The 20714-nt window shown below is 38.1% G+C and overlaps 1 protein-coding gene across 1 annotated transcript in view; it reads right to left on the bottom strand.

The window, feature by feature from the left end:
• The window catches only part of LOC150108732 (disco-interacting protein 2-like), a 936780-nt gene that overhangs the window by 345323 nt on the left and 570743 nt on the right, over positions 1–20714 (bottom strand). The window contains exon 24 of the mRNA XM_090416186.1: positions 19613–19749. Within this exon, the coding sequence (XP_090272312.1) occupies positions 19613–19749 (137 nt within the window). The remainder of the gene's footprint in view (positions 1–19612; positions 19750–20714) is intronic.

Genomic DNA, 20714 nt, shown 5'->3' with positions numbered 1-20714 from the left:
GGCAGTAAGGAATGATGGCGGATTCAGCTGCAATCGCAAATGGTGTGTCACCAAGTCCTCCGCCATTTAAGAACTCTATTATAAGTAATATAATAAGGGACTTGGATATGTGGCTGGTGAGATGGGGGGGGGGGGGGAGTGTGCATGTGCACAAAATGCAGGCAGTGGGAGGAAATAAATGAATTAGATATATCGATAACTGACCTAGTTGCTCCAGAAATGGGAAATGAATATCGGAAAACAAGTAGTGTGATAGGAGAGAATGAAGAAAAAAATATGAATGAGAAAATAATAGTCGACAGCGTGGAAGGCGTAAGTGACTGTGAAAGTTTCGGAGATGGTTTTGTTTGGGAGAATGAAATTCGATTTAGAATGACTGACTTGCAGAGAGAGATATATGAGCTGAAAGAGGAGGAGAAATGTTTTGTGAAGGAGATGAGAAGCATGAAAGATGAGATTAGGAGAACAGAAGAGATAAATGCAAGGCAAATCAGAGTAGGGAGAGAGAGAGTTTTGGGAATGATAGAAGAGAGAGAGAATGAGAGCGAGGTATGGGAAAGCTAGAAGAGGAGAGAACAGGAGCAGTAGAGGAGAGGGAGTGAGAGAGAGTTATGGGAATGATAGAGGAGGGGAGAATGGAAACAGTCAGAGAGAGAAAATGAGAAGAATGTGAGCGAGTGCTGGAAAGAGTGATGCGAGGACAGCAGGTAAGTAGGGGAACACAGAAAGAAAGGGTTAGAGAAGAGAGAGTGAAGGCTGCAGGTGAGCAATCAAGGAACAGAGTGGTTAGAGGTGTGATGTATGGAGACTCGATGATCTCTGGTGTGCAAGATAGGATGCCAGAGGTGTGTTTGCCTGGAGGGATGATAGAAAAGGTGGTTATGGCAATTAAGAGGGGGGGAGGTGAAAGGATGGATGAAATGATTGTGATGGTGGGCACGAATGACTTGAGAGGCAGTGAAAATTGGGCGCTGAGAGATCTGAGATTCTTGCTTGGAGTTGTGCAAAAGAAAACGCAGAGGGAAGATTGTGTGTGTGTGTTGCCCAGGTATGATAGTGATGAGCTGAGCAGAAGAGCAGCAAAACTGAATCGCGTAATAGCCAGAATGTGTGAGAATAGAGGATTGGAATACGTGGATGCTTGGAGGGCATTTGAGGAAGAAGGGAACTGTATGCTAGAGACTGCATGCATTTGAATGCGGAAGGACGAAGGCATCTGGAAAGATTGCTGTTTTCTGAACGAGTCAATGTGTCAATGCAGGGAAACTAGAATTCCAAGGGTGGATGGTAGCAGGGGGTGGCCTCTTGTGGGAATGGGTGCTTGGGGGAAGGGGGACGACATCAGGCAACATTGAGCCCGGGGGGGGTCGAGAGGGGACAACGATAGGTATAGAAGCAGTGACATTTATATGCTCTATACTATTGCCAGGAGTATCCGAAATAAAGGAGATGAATTGGTGGCGGGAATAGCATCAACCTGGCCAAAGATTATTGGAATCACAGAGACGTGGTTGACAGAAGAGGATATAATAACAGGAATAGAAGTAGCAGGGTACAGCATTTTTCAGTAGGATAGGAAGGGAAAGCATGGTGGTGGAGTACTGCTTATGATAAGTGACAACTTATGTCCTCTAAGAGTGGAGGCTTTGAAAGTCAGTGACAATAATGATTTTGAAAGCATATGGTGTGAGGTAGCGGTGGGAAAGACAGGATATTTAGTGGTATGTTGCTATAAACCAGGGAACACAGAGGGTGGGGACCATGAGATGTTTAGGTATTGAGCTTGGCAAGTGCAAGAAGAATGATTGTTATGGGAGATTTTAACTACAGCAGTTTAAGCTGGGAAGAGGAAAATGCAAGTAGGGTATAGAATTTCTGGAATTGTTGAGGGACAAATGTCTTTGGCAGCATGTAATAGAGGAAACAAGAGATTCAAGAGTTTTTGATTTGGTCATAGCATTAGAAGAGCTGATAATAAGTGAGATGACATCTCTTCCACCAGTTGGAGAGAGTGACCATGTGGTTCTGACTTGAAAGATGAACAGACAAGCAGGTCTGTTCATCTTTCAAGGGAATGTATTTGGAATTATAAGGCAGGTGATTATAACAGTCATAGGTATCAACTAGGGGCAGTTCCATGGAGGGTAGCATTGAAAGACCAGGATATCATTAGTGCTTGGGAAATTGTGAAAGGTTATTTGTTAGCAGCAATAGTAAGTTGTATTCCATGGGTGAAGAAGTGGACACAATTTGGTGTAAAGTGGATGATAAACAGGAACTGCAGTTGAAAAAGAGATTATGGAAGAGATATAAGGAGAGGGGTGGAGAACAGATACAAGAAGAATATAAGATGCAGGCCAGGAGAGTGACCAGAATGATGAGGAAGGCAAAACTAGAATATGAGAAGAGATTGGCACTAAGATCCAAAGAAAATCCTAGGGAAATTTTTGGAAGAGATATAAGGAGAGGGGTGGAGAACAGATACAAGAAGAATATAAGATGCAGGCCAGGAGAGTGACCAGAATGATGAGGAAGGCAAAACTAGAATATGAGAAGAGATTGGCACTAAGATCCAAAGAAAATCCTAGGGAAATTTTTAGCTATGTGGCCAGTAGGAGAAGAAATGACTGTGGAAGAATGATATTGCGGGATAAAATGGGAATAGAGTGACTGATGCAGAGAACATAATGGAGTTATTCAATGAGCACTTTATTGGAGTATTTCATCCTGGAGGAGGTTTTCATACTAGAGGGATAGGGCAAAATCAGGGTTTAGAGGTGCAAGAGGAGAATGTGTGCCAAATACTGAGTACTCTGGATACCAGTAAAGCTATTGGACTGTATGGTATTTCACCACCGGTTTTGAGAGAATGTGCTAAAGAACTGAGAGCTCCGTTGACCTGGCTTTGCAATAAAAGTCTGGCTGCAGGAAAGGCACCCAGGGAATGGAAGGAAGGTAAGATAGTGCCATTGCATAATGGCGGTAGCAGACTGGAAGTGTCTAATTATAGGCTTCTTTGTGTGTGTGTGTGTCATCAGTAGTTGTTAAGGTCTTGGAGAAATTAGTGAGGGACTATATACAGCGTTGGACAGATGAGGGTAATGTTATCTGTGAGAATCAACATGGATTTGTTAAGGGGAACTCTTGCTTTACAGATACAGAAACAGTGTAAAAAGGATATCAACATATCCAGGAGCTGATATCGACTCGACCATAATTTGCTTGTTATGGAATTAATAATACGATATAAGAAAATAAACCAAGGTAAAAGCAAGAAAAGGTGGAATCTAGAAAAACTCAAAGGAGATGCAGGTAGGAAATTCAGAGAAGAACTGGAAAATAAAATAAGGAACAAAGAGAATATATCTGAAGAAACTATGGATGTTAATGCAAAATGGAATCAACTGAAAAACTTGATATATGAAACAGCTGCTGAAGAGATAGGTTTTGTGGAAGTGAAAAGAATTAAAAAGACATCGATTACAAATGAAATGATAAGAAAAATGGAAGAAAGAAGAAGATGGAAAAATGTAAACACTGAAGAGGGAAGAAGAAAATACAAAATATTAAATAATGAACTGAGAAGAGAAATTGATAAAGCAAGAGAGGAATGGTTGAAAACAGAATGCAAAGAAATTGAAGAAATGGAAAAATGGGGGCAATATGATAAAATGTTTGAAAAAGCAAAAGAAATTACAAATATTAAAAAAAGCATAAGAAATCTGCCATTAGAAGATAAGCAAGGAAAACTGATTTATGATATTGAAATACAGGGTGAAAGATGGAAGGAATACATCGAAAAACTTAACGCAAAAAATTAAAGACCAACAAAAATTGAATTGAAAGAGCAAAATGAAATCTTAACAGAAGAGGTCCTGAAATACTAAAGAGAGAAGTAGAAACAGCAATTAAGGAATTAAAAAGTGGAAAGATGGAAGGAGTGGATGGAATACCTAGTGAAATCCTAAAACAACTAGAGAACAAAGGTATAACAGAAACATGGAAACTTTGCAACTGCATTTACAAAACAGGAGTATGGCCTAAAGATTTCACAGAGAGTATTCTTATACCAACTGAAAAGAAAAGCAATCCTGCTAAGTGCAGTGACTACAGAACTATAAGCATACTCTCACATCCCGCCAAAGTACTGCTAAGAATATTAAATCAAAGATTGTATAATAGAGTGGAGTATTTTCTGGGGGATGATCAATTTGGATTTAGAAAAGACAGAGGAACCAGATATGCAATTGGAGTAATGAGGACCATATGCAAAAGGAATATAGAAGTAAATAAAGAAGTTTATATTTGTTTCATCGACCTTGAAAAAGTATTTGACATGGTGAAATGGGAAAAATCTGATGGAAATATTACACAAAATAGGTTTAGATTGGAGAGACCGAAGGTTAATAGTTGAATTATATATGAACCAGATGGCCATAATAAAGACAAAAGTAGGAAAAACTAAAAAATGTGTGATTGGCAGAGGTGTAAGATAGGGATGCTGCCTGTCACCGATGCTCTTCCATATATTTGCAGAAGAAATGATAAAAGAAGCATTTTATAAAGAGGAAAGAGGAATCACTATTGGAGGAAGAACAATACAAAATATTACATTTGCAGATGATCAAGCAATATTAGCTAATACCAAAGATGAACTACAGCACCTAATGCAAAAATTTGAAAATATATGCAAGAAATATGGTATGAAAATTAACGCAAAGAAAACAAAAGTGATGAGAGTCTCCAGGAAACCAGGAAGTATGAAGGTGATGATGAATGGAGAAAGTGTAGAGCAAGTGAGACAATACAAATACCTTGGTAGTATAATACAAGAAAATGGAAAATGTGACATGGAAATAAAAGAAAGAATTAACAAAGGAAAATATGCCTTTTATAGCAAGAAAATTTGTTCATTAATAAAATGAATAAAAATCTAGAGAAAAGGCTTATTAAGTGCTATATTTGGAGTATGACCTTATATGGGTCATACTCCTTTGTGGACTGAAAAAATCACCAATGAAGAAGTATTACAAAGAGTTGAAGAAGAAAGGAATTTACTAGACCATAAGAAGAAGAAGAAAGCATAACTGGATAGGACATGTATTAAGAAGAGACAGCCTACTGAAAAGAATGATAGAAGGGAAAATTGAAGGAAAGCGAACAAGAGGAAGAAGTCGACTAACGATGCTTGATGATATAATGGGAACAAGAAGATATCAGGAAATGAAGGAGGAAGAAGAGACAGAAGAAATTGGGGGAAGAGAATCTGCTGAGTTATACCATTGGACCTGTCAAGAGATCAAGAGACAGAACACTAATGATGACTCTTGCTTTAGTAATATGGTTGCCTTTTATAATAAAGTGACAAGAGCAGTGATGACGGAAAGGCATATATTGCCATTTTTTTGGATTTTGCAAAGGCATTTGATAGGGTGCCACATGATAAGCTGATATTTAAGTTGCTGCACATGGGTTTAAATGTCGGGTTAGTCAAATGGATTCAGATTTGCTGACTGATAGGTATCAGAGAGTTGTGTATGGTGGGCAATATCAAGGAAGCAGAAGGTTATAAGTGGGGTTCTACAGGGCTCAGTACTGGGACCTGTATTGGTCAACCTTTACATCAAAGACATTGTCGATGGATTGCAGGGGATATTCAGTTATTTCCAGATGGTGTGAAGCTGGGAAGGATTATCAGTAATAGTGCAGATGTGGCACCCCTGCAAAAGGATTTGAATAAACTAGACAGATGGACAAATGAATGGGGGTCTCGGTTCAATAAAGCAAAATGTAAAGTCTTGAGGTTTGGGATCCATCGATGGGAGGAGCTATACTGGAGGAGGTAGGGGAGACAAGAGATCTGGGAGTGATGATTGATAGAAAACTGAAATTCAGGGAGCATATTGCAAAGGTGGTGAGGGTAACTCAGAGGGTTGCTGCAATACTGAGAAGGACGCTGACCTGCAGAGATAAAAGAGTTATCATTTTGTTGTATAAGACTCTGATCAGACCACACTTAGACTATTGTTCTCATATTTGGTCATCGGGATTTGAAGGGAGTAAATTGACTGTTGAAAGGGTACAGAGGCAGATAGCAAAGATGGTTTCAGGACTGTACAATATGAGTTATGAGGATCGACTGAGGGAATGTGGACTGCGGAGTTTGATGGATAGAAAAAGGAGAGGTGATAAGATCGAGACTTTTAAACTGTTGAGAGGCAGTTACAAGGTAGACATTGGAGAGTTCTTTCACTTGGTTGAACAGCGGGAAGGAGCGATGACAAGGGGCCATCCCTGGAAGTTACAAAAGGAATCTGTGTGCAAGAGGGTGAGGAGTGGTTTCTTTGCGTGGAGGGTGGTGTTGAACCTTGGAATGCATTGCTATAGAGAGTGGTTGGAGCAGGAACAGTCAATGGGTTTAAGGAGTGGTATGATAAACTTTGTGTTTCCTAAAAAATGACCTCTCACGATGAGTCTTTTGACTACATGGAGGCCTGGATAATAATAATATCAGGTTTAGTACCACTTTCCTTCATATTGTGATCGATATAGATAATGGATAACAGAGGGAATAATGTACATCCTTGTTTAACACCAGATTTAACATTAAACTATCTTCTGTACTTCTTTCATTCTAACTGCTGCCTTACAACTCAAATAAAGACTAAGTATTGCATGATATAATGTCCCACTGATATCATACAACTGTGGTATTTTGAATAGCTTTTCTCTTGGCACCCTGTCATATGCCTTTTCCAGATCTACAAAACTTAAATACAGATCTTTGTTATATTCCTATGATTTCTCAACTATTTGTCATACAGTGAAAATCTGATCCTGACAACCTATTTGGCCTGAATCCAGTTTGTTCTTCACAAAGCTTCTCTTTCACAATCCTCCTCAACCATTTCTCAAATATACTTGCATAAATCTTACCAGGAACACTCAGTAGAGAAATACCTCTGTAAGTCTCACATTCAGTTTTATTTTCCTTTTCATATACAGTTACTATGAGAGCTCTACTCCAATCATCTGGAATTTGTCCTTCTGTCCAGGCCTTCTGAACTATGCAGTACAGCCACTGTAAGACTTTTATACCTCCATACTTCAGCATTTCTGGTTGAATATCATCTACTCCAGCTGGTCTTTCCACATTTCAGGCTTTTGATGGCTTTTATTACTTCAAGTATGGATATGTATTCCTGACTGCATGCCTGGTCAGTGTATTTTACCACTGTCTTGTCATCACTGCTTGTTTCATTTAGCAATTTTTTCGAAGTAATTACTCCATACATCGAGGATATCTTTTTTCTCCACTTTTCAGTCACTTTTATCATCCCTAATTCCTTTTACAACACTCTTTCCTCCATTTCTGACCTTTTTCAACAACCAGAATATTTTGCCACCTTCTTGATATTTATTTTCTATGTTCTTACCAAAGTCTTCCCATGACTTTTTTTTCGCTAATTTTACACAGTATTTAGCTTTCTTACATTTGTCTCTGTATTCTCTAAGAGCACAAGCTGATTTATTTGCCAGGAACATTTGATATGCTTTCTTCTTTTCTTTCACTGCTTCTTTAACTTCCTGTGTCCACCATGGAGTTCTGATTTTTCTATCCTTGCAGACAAGCAGATGGTGGATGTTTCAGAAACAGCTGACTTAGCTGCAGTATCTGCAGCTAAGTCAGCTTGGATGGATTTTATTTTAGTTGCACATAACAGAGACAGTTGTTGGCATCAAAGCAACAAAGGTTTTTCATTTGCCTCGACATACATACTAGGAATATGTGATGCGCAAAATTCTCCAGTTACAATTCTGATGGCTTGGTGGTGAATAGAGTATAGCCATTGCAGTGTACTCTTCCTGTAAGAGGCATAGTCAAGTTTTTATCAATGCACAGTACAAACAAAGCAAAAAATATCTGTTGGCACTCCCATAAGGTGGAAGTTAGGGTGCATAGGATGTTTATTGCTTTAGAGCATTTGTCTCATAACAGACATATATGAAGGAAAAAAACTGAGTCTGCTGTCAAATATCAGTACTTGGCTTCTGATGCAACTGGGATCAGTGATTGTGCTAGTTCAGGATGAAGACTATCCTTTGAAAAAGTGCACATAGCATGTCTTCTGCAGTGTCAATCTGAACTGATTTGCAAGCATCCATTTTGAGAAATGGTCAATGGCTTTCTGAAGCCGTCTTTCTATGATTATCATATTAATGAATGAAAGAAGATAGCAAAATCATCCGCATTGGGCATTACTTACCATTAGAGGAAATTGTTCTGTCATCAAGTTGATCTTGATTACAAACTGTAAAAGAATGTAAAAGAGAAGCACAAAACCGTATGTGGTGGAAGCTCGTAGTAGTCAACCTCCTGGAAGGAGATGACATCTGACAAGATCTCTAAATGGATTCCTCCAGCTAGACAAGGTGATCAGTAATAGAAAGATATTTCAAAAGCCAAACTCTGTTCTAGATGAAAGAAATGGATGTTTCTCTCCAGAAACCAGAAAAGACTAGAGTAACCATTTTTTTTCCAGAATTTCGCAGAAGCAGCTGACTAGCTGCTTCTGCAACAATTGGAAGGTGGTAACATGGGAATTTTGGATCCTTCCCTGGCTTAGGAAAGGAATTCTAATCACCTTTTGCCAGGCATCTGGAAATATGCTTGCACAGAAAAGTTTGTTGTAAAGGTGCGACAACTGACCCACAGACAATGGTGGCAGATGTTTAATCATTTCAAAATGGATACTGTCTCGTCCAACAGTGGTTGGACATTTAAAAAAAGCAGCTTTCATTTCTTGTTTTGTAATTAGCCTGTTGTATTCTTCAGACATTTGAAGAAAACTAGATTGGCTGTTTTTCTGCTTTGCTTTTTTTTTTTTTTTTTGGTCAAGGAACTCGAGGGGAGATGAGATGTTGCTGATGTTTTTGCAAAAATGTCCTTGAGTGTGTTAGTAACTGCTGTTGGATCAGCAACTGTGCAACTGTTGTGTTCGTGTATAGATAGCCTGCGAGTGATAATCTGCCCTTCATTTAACAGATTTTGTCCCAGACTTTTCAGTGTTGGTTGTTCTGGTTATGGACGGATGTATATTAGATCCAGGATTCCTTTCGACTCGGATGTGTCTTGCTTGAGTATATTTGAAAGAAATGAGGTTTGTTATTGCAGGCTATCTTCAAAAAATATCCCAAGCTTTCTTCTAAGTTTCTTAAGTTGCTGTGCAATTGTCATTCCACCATGATTTAAGGAAACATGGAATCAAATAGATGTTTCAGGGATTGCAATTGTGGCAACCAATCCAGTTTTCTTTAAATGTCTGAAGAATACAACAGGCTAATTACAAAACAAGAAATGAAAGCTGCTTTGCTGTCACATGATTCAGTGCAATGATGATGTATGAAGAGTTGACCATTGCAGAATCTAATTCTGTTAATGATGAGAAGTGAGTCAATTAGCTTGCTCAATTTTCCATCGTGATATCCCTGATGGAGTGCATGGTTGCCATTGCAGGAAGGTGGATATCACATGAATGTGACTACTCCCAAATAAATTCTCTTCAATTTTCCATTTAAGAGTCGTAAAATAGAGGGCAAGCATATAGTTAAGTCTATGGCAATGAATGTTGTTGTAAGTATACAGAAGAAGAAGATGTTGTTTCCTGTGTTTTCGAGGGAGGGATTGTTGTTGTTGTTGTTGAGCATATGCTCAAATACTCTACCAATATGTTTTTCTGAGCACTACCCCTCAGAGAGTGTTGTTTCCATTAAGTTCCCCATTAAAAGGAATGTGGCAATTGCAATATGACTTCATCAAGATCATATTGATATCTTGAGAGGAGATATCTGCAACAGGAGGGCCATAGGCAGCATACTGTTAATAGTGTTTCGACTGAGAGTCATATAGCAACTGCTTCTATGTTCATATTGAGTGAGACTCGCTGGAAAGGCATATGGTTGTCCATGAGGATGGCAATTCCCCCCTGTCTTATCCTTATGAATGATGGTAGTATTTTATGATGTTAGATAATCTGTTGATTTAAGGTATGTGTGCTGCAGGCAGAAGCATACTGGTTTATACTTCTGCAAGAGCATCTTGATGTCATTGATGTTTTGATGGAATCCAAGACAATTCCATTAGGAATGTTTTCATTAATTATTTTTTGGTGGTATCATCTGGCTTCCCATGTTGAATAATTTTGCTTTCATTAGCCTTGGATTTTTTCTTTTTAGAGAATTGAGGATTGCTAATATCCATAATTTCTTCTTCATCAAGAAAAATATACAAGACATCATCAAGTTATACTCCTTCTAGGGCACTAGGTACATGAATTATTTTATCTTCTTCAGGGAGTAACAGAGGTATCCATGTCACCTGAAGATAATCCATCTATTAGAATGTCTTGAGGCATTTCATTGACACTCTGTGGTGCATGTTCCGATATCTTTTTTTTTATTAGTAGATTTTTATGTAGAGGGGCTATCTTTAGTATGTTCTCAGAAGTGAGTCCATACCAATTGGTTTTCTTAATGTGCATAAAGGAAATGAAAAGCAGGTCATATCTTTCTGGGATATTCTAACTATTTGAAGGTAGGATCGACATATGGGTTTGGATCCCTGTTGAGACTTTTTTTATCAGCTATATATTATTTTGTATAATTTTTTCTTTTAGTGTTACACGGTGATTAGCATTCATTTCAGACAAATTATGGAGACTACAACTGTGTTAGAAATAATTACTTTAATTTCCTGATGTTTCGACCCTCATATTAAGGTCATCATCTGGGGTATATATAGAGAGACAAGCTATATTACATTTCAAGCAGTTGTCAAAGAGACAATGAATTGATCAACTATTATTCTACTAGCCTGACCTCTGGTAGAAAAAAAAAAAAACCTACATCAAAGCTATATTCTATTTATATCATCATCAGAGAACAAATTCATATAGATAGTTTTATTACAGCAAAAATGGTGTCCTAATTTAGCATGGAGTGTTATATTAGAGTTAAGATCTTGGATCTTAGTCCTATTTAGTCCTCTTAGACAAAAAGGTAATGTGGATAGAATATGTGCCTTCCATATTCTTGGGATTTTTAGACCATCATTACTGTTAAGATTATGGTGGTTGATAAGAATTTCACAGGCCTCCTTAAATTTACATTCATATCATGTTTTGGTGTGATGTAAACTACATCAATTCTATGTAGAGTATTCAGGGCATGATCCGAAAGGCTGGATTTACCATAATTATTAAATTTAATGTGCCACTTATGTTCCTTTTTTTTAGATAGGAATTGTGGATCCTGTTTCACCTGTACAGGAAAAATTACAGGTGAAATAACTGATATTCTCCAAGGTGGGGCCAGTGGGGGGGATCCTTGGATGAGTTGAATAAGTTCTTTAATTTTGCAGGAGGCTTAAAGGTGGCATTAAAGTTGTATCTCTGTAGTATTCTGTTTATTTTATCTGATATCCCATTAATGTGTGGAATGGTTACAGTTTTATGAATCTAGTTTATTTCTGTTTTTAAGTGGTGGGGCCTTGTGAAGAATTTTGTTAATAGCATTTTGGTTGATGCCATTTTTCAGAAAGGTATTGCTGATAACTTTTAATTCATCTTTAAGTGCTTGTTCACTGAAGCAAATCTTAAATGCTTTTTTAGTGTGTACACCAGTGGCAGCCCCTGAAGTTTTAAGTGGGGGTGCTGCCTATAAAAATTATTTTGTATAGGCAGCACCCCCCCCCCCCCACTTAAAACTTCACAGGCTGCCACTGGTGTACACCTAGTTTTGTGTGGGTGGTGGCAGGAGTTTACATGTATATATTTGGCCAGTATGTAGTGCTTCATTCTCCATACAAGAGAGATTACTTTTTTGGTAGTTCTGCTTGCCTAAGTATATTGGCTACATCCAGTCTGATGTTGTTAGCAATATGGGTAAGAAAGCAGGAAACACCTCATTCTAATTGGATCAAAATTTTTTCTGAAGGAACATTTTTTGGGTGTGAGTGCATGGTTATTGCCATAAAGTGTGCTAAATGCTTCTGGTTTTAGGGAAACAGATGATGGGTTTACTACAATGCTTTATAGATATTGGTAAGGCTTCATTACAGCAGATTTTAATAGAAACCAGTTGAGATATGAATTGTTGTTTTCTGAAATTCTTTGGATACTAAAGCCTTGGAGATGCTTGTAACCATCCAAAGGTCAGTGTCTAGTATAGTGTCATTGCACTAGTATAGTGTCCTATTCTAGTGCAATGACAGCATCAGTGGTGTCGGCTAGCAAAAAACGTGACACGCAATCTGTTCGTGTAGAAGTGAGAGCTAGTGCATCTGTATGCAAACAGACTTTTGTAGATTAAGTCATGCTTTTATTTAAAGTAATCTTGTCTTATTCTAACACTTCTCTTAAGTGTTCTAGGTAGGAATTATGTAAGCATAATCAAGAAGAGGCTAAGAAAAATTGTGAAAGAGAAACGAGTAAAACAAGCTGGGTTCAGGCCAAATAGAGGTTGTCAAGATCATTACTCTAAACAAATTGTAGAGAAATAACTGGAATGTAACAAGGGCAGGTTCGAGATTTAGAGGTGCAGGAGGAGAGTGTGTTCCAAATACTGAGTACTCTGGATATCAGTAAAGCTGAGAGACTGGATGGTTTTCACCAAGAATTTTGAGAGAATGTGCCAAAGAACTGACAGCTCCTTTGACCCGACTTTTCAATGAAAGTCTGACAATGGGAAAGGTGCCTAGGGAATGGAAGGAAGGTAAGATAGTACCATTGCATAAGGGTGGTAGCAGACTGGAAGTGCCTAATTATAGAGGAACGACAGAAGAGTGGGAATGAGAGAGAGTTACGAGAATGATAGAAAACAAGAGAATAGGATAAATGGAAGAGAGGGAATGAGAGAGAGATATGAGAATAATAGAAGAGATAACAGAAAAGTGAAAGAGAGTTATAGCAATGATAGAGGAGGAGAGAATGGAAACAGTAGGAGAGAGGAATGAGAGGAATGCAAGGGAGCATAGGAACCAGAGATAGAGCGATGTCAGGAAGGCAAGTAAGTAGGGGAGCACAGAGAGAAAGTGTTGGAGGAGAGAGAGTGAGGGATGCATGTGAGCAATCGAGGAATAGAGTGGTAAGAGGTGTAATGTATGGGGACTACTCAATGATCAGTAGTGTTCAAGATAGGATGCTTGAGGAGTGTTTCCCTGGAGGAACGATAGAAAGTGTGGCTATGGCAATTAAGAGGGTGAAAGGATGGATGAAATGATTCTGATGGTAGGAACAAATGACTCGAGAGGTAATGCAAATCGGGCAGTGAGAGATATGAGATTCTTGATGAAGGTTGTATGAAAGAAAATGCAGAGAGGAAAGATAGTGTGCGTGTTGCCTAGGTATGATCAGAGCTGATCAGAAGAGCAGTAATATTGAATAACATAATAGCTAGAATGTGTCAGAAGAGAGGATTGGAATATGTGGATGTTTGGAGGGCATTTGAGAACAGAAAGAAATTGTATGCGAGAGACTGCTTGCATTTGAATGAGGAAGGACGTAGGCATCTGGAGAGTTTGCTGTTTTGAACGAGTCGGTGTGTTGCAGGGTGGATGGTAGCGGGGGTGGCCTCTTGTGGGAATGGGTACTTGGGAGAAAGGGGGACGACGACATCAGGTAACACTGAGCCCAGTGGAGTCTAGAGGGGATAATGCTGGGTATAGAAACAATGGCATTTTTATGCTTTATACTAATACCAGGAGTATCTGGAATAAGGGAGAAGAATTGGTGGCGCTGATAGCATCAGCCTGGCCAAAGATTATTGGGACCACTTAGACGTAGTTGACAGAAGAGGATATAATAACAGGAATAGAAGTAGCGGGGTACAGCATTTTTTGGCACGATAGGAGGGGAAACCGTGGTGGTGGAGTACTGCATATGATAAGTGACGACTTATGTACTCTAAAAGCAGAGGCTTAGTAAGGCAGTGACACCAATGATTTTGAAAGCATATGGTGTAAGGTAGAGGTGGACAAGACAGGATATTTAGTGGGGTGTTGCTACAGAAACAAGCAGCACAGAGGGTGGGGACCAGGAGATGTTTAGCCAGTTGAGTTTGGCAAGTGCAAGAAGAATGATTGTTATGGGAGCTTTTAACTACAGCAGTATAAATTGGGGAGAGGAAGATGCATGTAGCAATAAGGGGATGGAATTTCTAGAATTCTTGAGGGACAAATGTCTTAGGCAACATGTAATAGAGGGAACAAGAGGTTCAAAAGTTTTGGATTTGGTCATAGCATCAGAAAAGTTGATAATAACTGAGATGACATCTCGCCCACCAGTTGGAGATAGTGACCATATGGGTTTGACTTCGAAGATGAATAGACATGCAGTAGTATCAAAGAGATGGGAACATATATGGAATTATATGCAGGAGATTATAATAGTTTAAAGTTTATTTTTCACTTGATTAGACTATAATAAATTTAGTTTAATCCTTTATCCAAGTGTGAGCAAACAAAGCTTGCACCTGAAAATATCTTCAGGTGCAAGCTTTGTTGTACTATCTTACCCCAGTAAGGTAGTACAACACAGGGTAACTTGTAGCAAAGGTTGACCAAGCTAACATCACTCCTATCCCAGTATCTCCCATAATGCAAAACACATCTCCTTGCAGATATGTATAATGTTATGCATTAAGAGAAGGGCCACTAGCCAGACTAGTTTCGACCTTTATTGAGGTCTCTTCAGTGGGAGCCAGGCCCAGAGGTGGAGATACCAGGCAGAAGCAATAGCGAGGTCATCTTTACCTACAGGAGTTGCCAAAAGGTATGCCACCTTTTTATTAAATTACTCTGGATTTAGAGAAAGATGTTGAAAGTTTATTTTTCACTTGGTTAGACTATAATAAATTTAGTTTAATCCTTTATCCTGCTCACACGTGGATGAAGGATTAAACTAAATTTATTATATATTATAATAGTCTTAGACGTCAACTTGGGGAAGTTTCATGGAGGTAGGAATTGGAAGAGCAGGATATCGTTAGTGCTTGGGAAATTCTGAAGGAATATTTGTTAGCAGAAATAGTAAGCTGTATTAAACAAGTGAAGAAGAGGACACAATTTGGAGTAAGGTGGATGACAAACATTATTAAACAGGAACTGCATGCGAAAAAGAGGCCATGGAAGAGAGATATAAGGAGACAGGTGAAGAGAAGATGCATGAAGAATATAAGATAGGCCAGGAGAGTGACTAGTATGGTAAGGAAGGCAAAAATGGAATATGAGAAGAGATTGGCCCTAAGAGCCAAAGAAAATCCTAGGGAATTTTTTAGTTATGTGGCCAGTAGGAGGAGAAATGACTGTGGAAGAATAACATTGTGGGATAAAAATGGGAATAGAGTGACTAATGCAGAGGACATAGTGGAATTGTTCAATGAACACTTTATTGGAGTATTTTATCCTGGAGGAGTAAATTTTAATACTAGAGGGAGCCAGTTTGTGTGTCATCAGTAGTTGTTAAGGTCTTGGAGAAATCAGTTAGAGACCATATACAGCATTGGGCAGATGAGGGTAATGTTATCTGTGAGAGTCAACATGGATTTGTGAAGGGGAGCTCTTGTTTTAGTAATATGCTAACCTTTTATAATAAAGTTACAAGAGCAGTAGATGAGGGGAAAGGCATATACTGCCATTTTCTTGGACTTAGCGAAGGCATTTGACAGGGTGCCACATGATAAGCTGATATTTAAGTTGCAGCACATGGGTCTGGATGTCAGGCTGGTCAACTGGATTCAGGATTGGCTGTCCGATAGGTATCGGAGAGTTGTGTATGGTGGGGCAGTTTCACGGAGGCAGGGGGTTACAAGTGGGGGTTCCACAGAGCTCAGTACTGGGACCTATATTGTTTAACCTTTATATCAATCACATTCTCAGTGGATTGTAGGGGGATATTCAGTTGTTTGCGGATGATGCAAAGCTGGGAAGGGTTATTGTTAATAGTGCAGATGTGGTTGCCCTGCAAGAGGATTTGATTAAGCTAGACAGATGGGCAAACGAATGGGAGTGTCGGTTTAATGCAGCAAAATGTAAGGTCTTGAGGTTTGGGACACATCGATAGGATGCTGAATACTCTATGAGAGGAGCTATACTGGAGGAAGTAGGGGACACAAGAGATCTAGGGTTGATGATTAATAGAAACCTGAAATTTAAGGGACATATTGCAAAGGTGGTGAAGGTAACACAGAAGATTGCTGCTATAATGAGAAAGATGCTGACCTGCAGAGATAAAGGAGTTATCATTCTGTTGTATAAGACCTTGATCAGACCACACTTAGACTATTGTTCTCAGATTTGGTCCCCAAGATTTGAAGGGATAAATTAACTGTGGAAAGGGTACAAAGGCGGATAACAAAGATGGTTTCAGGACTGTACAATGTTAGTTACGAGGATCGACTGAGGGAATGTGGACTGCAGAGTTTGGTGGAAAGATGGAGTGATGATATGATTGAGACTTTTAAACTGTTGAGAGGTGGTTACAGGGTTGACACTGGGGAGTTCTTTCACTTGGTTGAACAGTGGGAAGGAATGATGACAAGGGGCCATTCCTGGAAGTTATGAAAGGGAACTGTGAGCAGGAGGGTGAGGAGTAGTTTCTTTGCATGGAGGGTGGTTGAACCATGGAATGCAATGCCTGATAGTGTGATGAGAGCGAGGATGGTCAATAATGAGTTTAAGGAGTGGTATGAGAGACACTGTGTTTCCTAGGAGGGACCTCCCACGATGAGTCTTGATAGACTGTGTGTTTCTTAGGAAGGACCTCCCGTGATGAGGCTTTTGACTCTGTGGAGGCCTGAATAATAATAATAATAATAACAAGGACCTGTGCTTAAATTTTGCAAATCTGCAATAGAAATATGACAAGGTGCCTAGAGAATATTTTTCAAAACTGAAGCAAAATCAGGTTAGTAGAACATTATACAGAGTAATACAATCTTATATTTAAGTTGCAAGTCAGCAGTCAGAAATGAAGATAATACAGGAAGATAGTTTGATGTAAAATTAAGTGTAAGGCAAAGCATGCAAACTATGTCCACTCTTATTCATCATTTATATGGATTGCAATCTGAAAGAAAACAGCATGATATCTTATATTCTAATTGAAGATATCAAACTTAGGTCTTTGTGTACTTTTAAAAAATTCTAATGCAAGTTTATAGGATTCTCTATCGAAATTGAATAACAGCTCTAAATGGCATGAAAATCAGCAATAAAAAGACCAAAATTGTGAAAATAAGCAGGAACATTGAAAATTGCATTCTCAATATAGAAATCCTATAGAAAAAATAAAATATTTATATTTCAGCTATATTAACAGTTTTTAGTGAAGTTGCTAAATTAAATAAGAAAATTTCAGGAGCCATGTGAATAACTTCATATGGAATAAGAGAGAAATTAGTAAAAACACAACTATCAGTATACAAGACAGTGTTTAAACCTATTTTAAGTTATAGATCTGAGACTTGGGTTAGAAATAAAACACTTAATCAAATAATAGAAACTACAGATATATGGAAATTCTGAGAAAAAATAGGAGAATGAACAGATGGTATCAATGATAGAATCATACTAAATATGAAGATATTAGGAAGAAACTTGACACTTAGCATTGAAGATATGTGAGCAGAGCTAATGAATGGTATAGTCAAACAAAATGGGAAAGGGAAAGCTAGCAAAACAGTTGTTTGATGCTAAGATAGCAGGAAAAGACCCAGACAAAAGACCAAGGTCTGGTGGACTGAGTAAGTCAGAAGTACATAATATCAGATATGACAATACTAGAGTGCTGACAAGTAATAGACTAATTTGGAGGAAAATTGCTAATTGGAGATTAATAATAATTAACTTCAATCATACAGTACTGTCATAGCAGACTGTACACTGCATCGGGGTACTTTTCAGGAATGATCATTACTTTTTTTTTTTTTGATATTAAATTAGAGTCTACTGTTAAAGTTAAGAGGTCATATAGCAAAAATTGCAAATATAACTCAGAATTGCTCAAAACTACAAATACAGCTGAAAACTGCCGAAATAAATCATTTCTCAGAGAAATGTTTTTTTTCAGCATTGCAATTACCCACTGATAATTGCAATGCAGAAAAAAACATTGACATGTAACAATAACAAAGTCATTTAGTCTCTTTACAAGGCTTTGATGCAATCTCTTGTGAATTAGTGTGTGCAGATTTGGTATTGTAGTTTCCCAGGCAATGCAGATACAGTGGAGAGAGAGAGTGTGCTAACGATTATATCAGGACTATGGAATGTAGACTATGAGGTGAGTTTGAGAATTTGTAGACTTCAGATGCTAGCAGACAGGAGAAAGAGGAGTGATATGATGCAGACCTACAGACTTCAAGGGTCATACAGGATACCAGTAAATGGAATTTTTCATTTGGTGAGTTGGGAGGACAGGGCATCCTTAGAAGTTTAGAATGAATGCAGTCATGAAAGTTGTGAGAGCTGGATTTTTTCTCATAGAGTGATGTGTGACTGGAATGGCTTGTCTCTAGAGGGTGTATTACATGGTGTGAGTGATATGCAGTCTCCCTCAATGAATATCTGACTCCCTGGAGGCTTCATGTAATAATAATAATTTTAAGTGTGTGTGTGCAGGATGAAATCCTCTGCTGCCTTAGTGTAAGACCAACTCAGCCCTTAGAAAAGTTTTCCATATCATAAACAGGATGTGAACTCAGGGCTTTCCAATCAAAAAACAATTTGGAACTCCTCACAACTGTGTCCATAGATGGCGATTCCATGGAGGTATCCAAATAATAGCAATTATAATACTGATAATCAGGGTCGTCGCCAGATTAGATCGTGCCCTGAGGCAAACAATTAAATATTGCCCCTGATGGATTATAAGACAAAAATATAAGAAAATCTCTAGTTGCTATTTTCTTTTTATTACAAGAGAAACATTAATGCAAAACAATTTCATAATATTAATTAAATGTTTGCTCTATGGGGATATCGCACAATAAAACTGTTTATAAGCTCTTCTAAATTTAAATTATAAGCTATGTCCGCCTCTATCGATATAGTTCCTAGACCAACCAATCTTTCTTGGGTCATTGCTGTTTGCAAATAATTTTTAATCAGTTTAAACTTGGAAAAACTTCTTTCCGCACTTGCTATGCTAATGGGAATTGTTAGCATAGCGACGCCGCCTACTGCAATATGGCTGAATGAGCATCCTTATTAAGCCGCACCACGAGGCAGGCTGCCTCTACTACACCCTGTCAATGGTACTGCTGATAATAATATATTGGGCTCAGAAATATAGAAATATCGAGCTCAGAAATATGAAGCCTATATATATATATATATATATACAGCCATTATTAAAAAAGAAAGGAATAAAAATTCTTAATATCATTCATTAAGGATAATTACCATTAATGCTGAATTCATTCACTAAAGATCATTTTTAAAAAATTATGAATTGTAATTTGGAGATATCACTGAATTAATTTTGGTGTTAAATCACACATGATATACAAGAGATACATATAATATAATAAATAAAATTATCAGGAATATACTTACTTTAAATACTGCATTAGAAAGGCCCTGCAATCCCCAGTATGAGGAAGCTGTACCATATGAACTAACACATATTTCTCCAACTTCATCTGTCTTGCAAAGATATGGCAGTCCATTCACAGCAACAACGGCTGTTAATGCTATAACCAATAAAATGTTCAAAAAAAGTAAATATCATTCACTACTAAAGGCAAAAGACTGTCATTCATGCAAAATTTTAACGAAAACATATTTTATTAGTACAGATTTTCTCATATAACAACATGAAATCATCTTCCTCATATTCCCAAAGTGGACTGAACAATCAAGATCAACAACTTTTCAGTCCAGTCTATCTGTAGCCATGTTACTTATCTAAGCAAGTGGCATGCAATAGGTATTCCAGTGGGTGTGCTGTGGTAAGGCAAAATTATTTTTAAAAAAATCATTACTTTATTGCAAAATTTACTTGATTAAGAAAAAACATTCTTTTTATACTTCAGGTCAACCCTTTGTTTCCGAGATGTGAGGGTTACATAAATTTGGATGAAGGCAGACATAGTTTACCAAATTTAACCATTTTTAACTTTACCTCATACTATTAGCTTGAAAAAGATGTACATAAGCGCCTCCAAAGCGTAATTGGAAGAACGACGGTATGTTGCGCCTTTCGATTGAAAAAGGCCTAAGTTCGATTCTCGTCATGATGGGAGGAATCTTTATATGGACTTTTTTTTCAATTGAAGGTGAGTTAGCTGATCTCATATGGAGGTAGCAGGGTTTTTCCTCACAGAAATTCGGGTTTTTCATCCCTCATAAAGACAGATCGGCCCTTCAGAACACACACAATTTACAGACAAAAAATACTAGCTGTGGTGGTTATGGGCAGTAGATGGCATTGTTGGTGATTGGTAGCAGAGTTTCTGTGTAGTGGTGGAGACAGAGTTCTACAGTGGGTGTCCTCCTGCAATAAGTCTTCCGACTCCTTGGAGGTGGCATGAATAATAATAATAAATTACCTTCACTGTTTCTATTGTTGAGAAGGATAAAAATAAATGTCATTAAAAATACCACACAATTATCTAAAAGGAAACCACAGGAAATAACTAACTGCACTGCACTTCTT

Source organism: Typopeltis vanoorti, chromosome 3, assembly GCF_054136105.1.
Source record: "Typopeltis vanoorti isolate ZY-2024b chromosome 3, IOZ_Tvanoo_1.0, whole genome shotgun sequence".
NCBI classification, from domain to species: Eukaryota; Metazoa; Arthropoda; class Arachnida; order Uropygi; family Thelyphonidae; genus Typopeltis; species Typopeltis vanoorti.
This window is presented reverse-complemented; position numbering and strand designations above follow the sequence as displayed.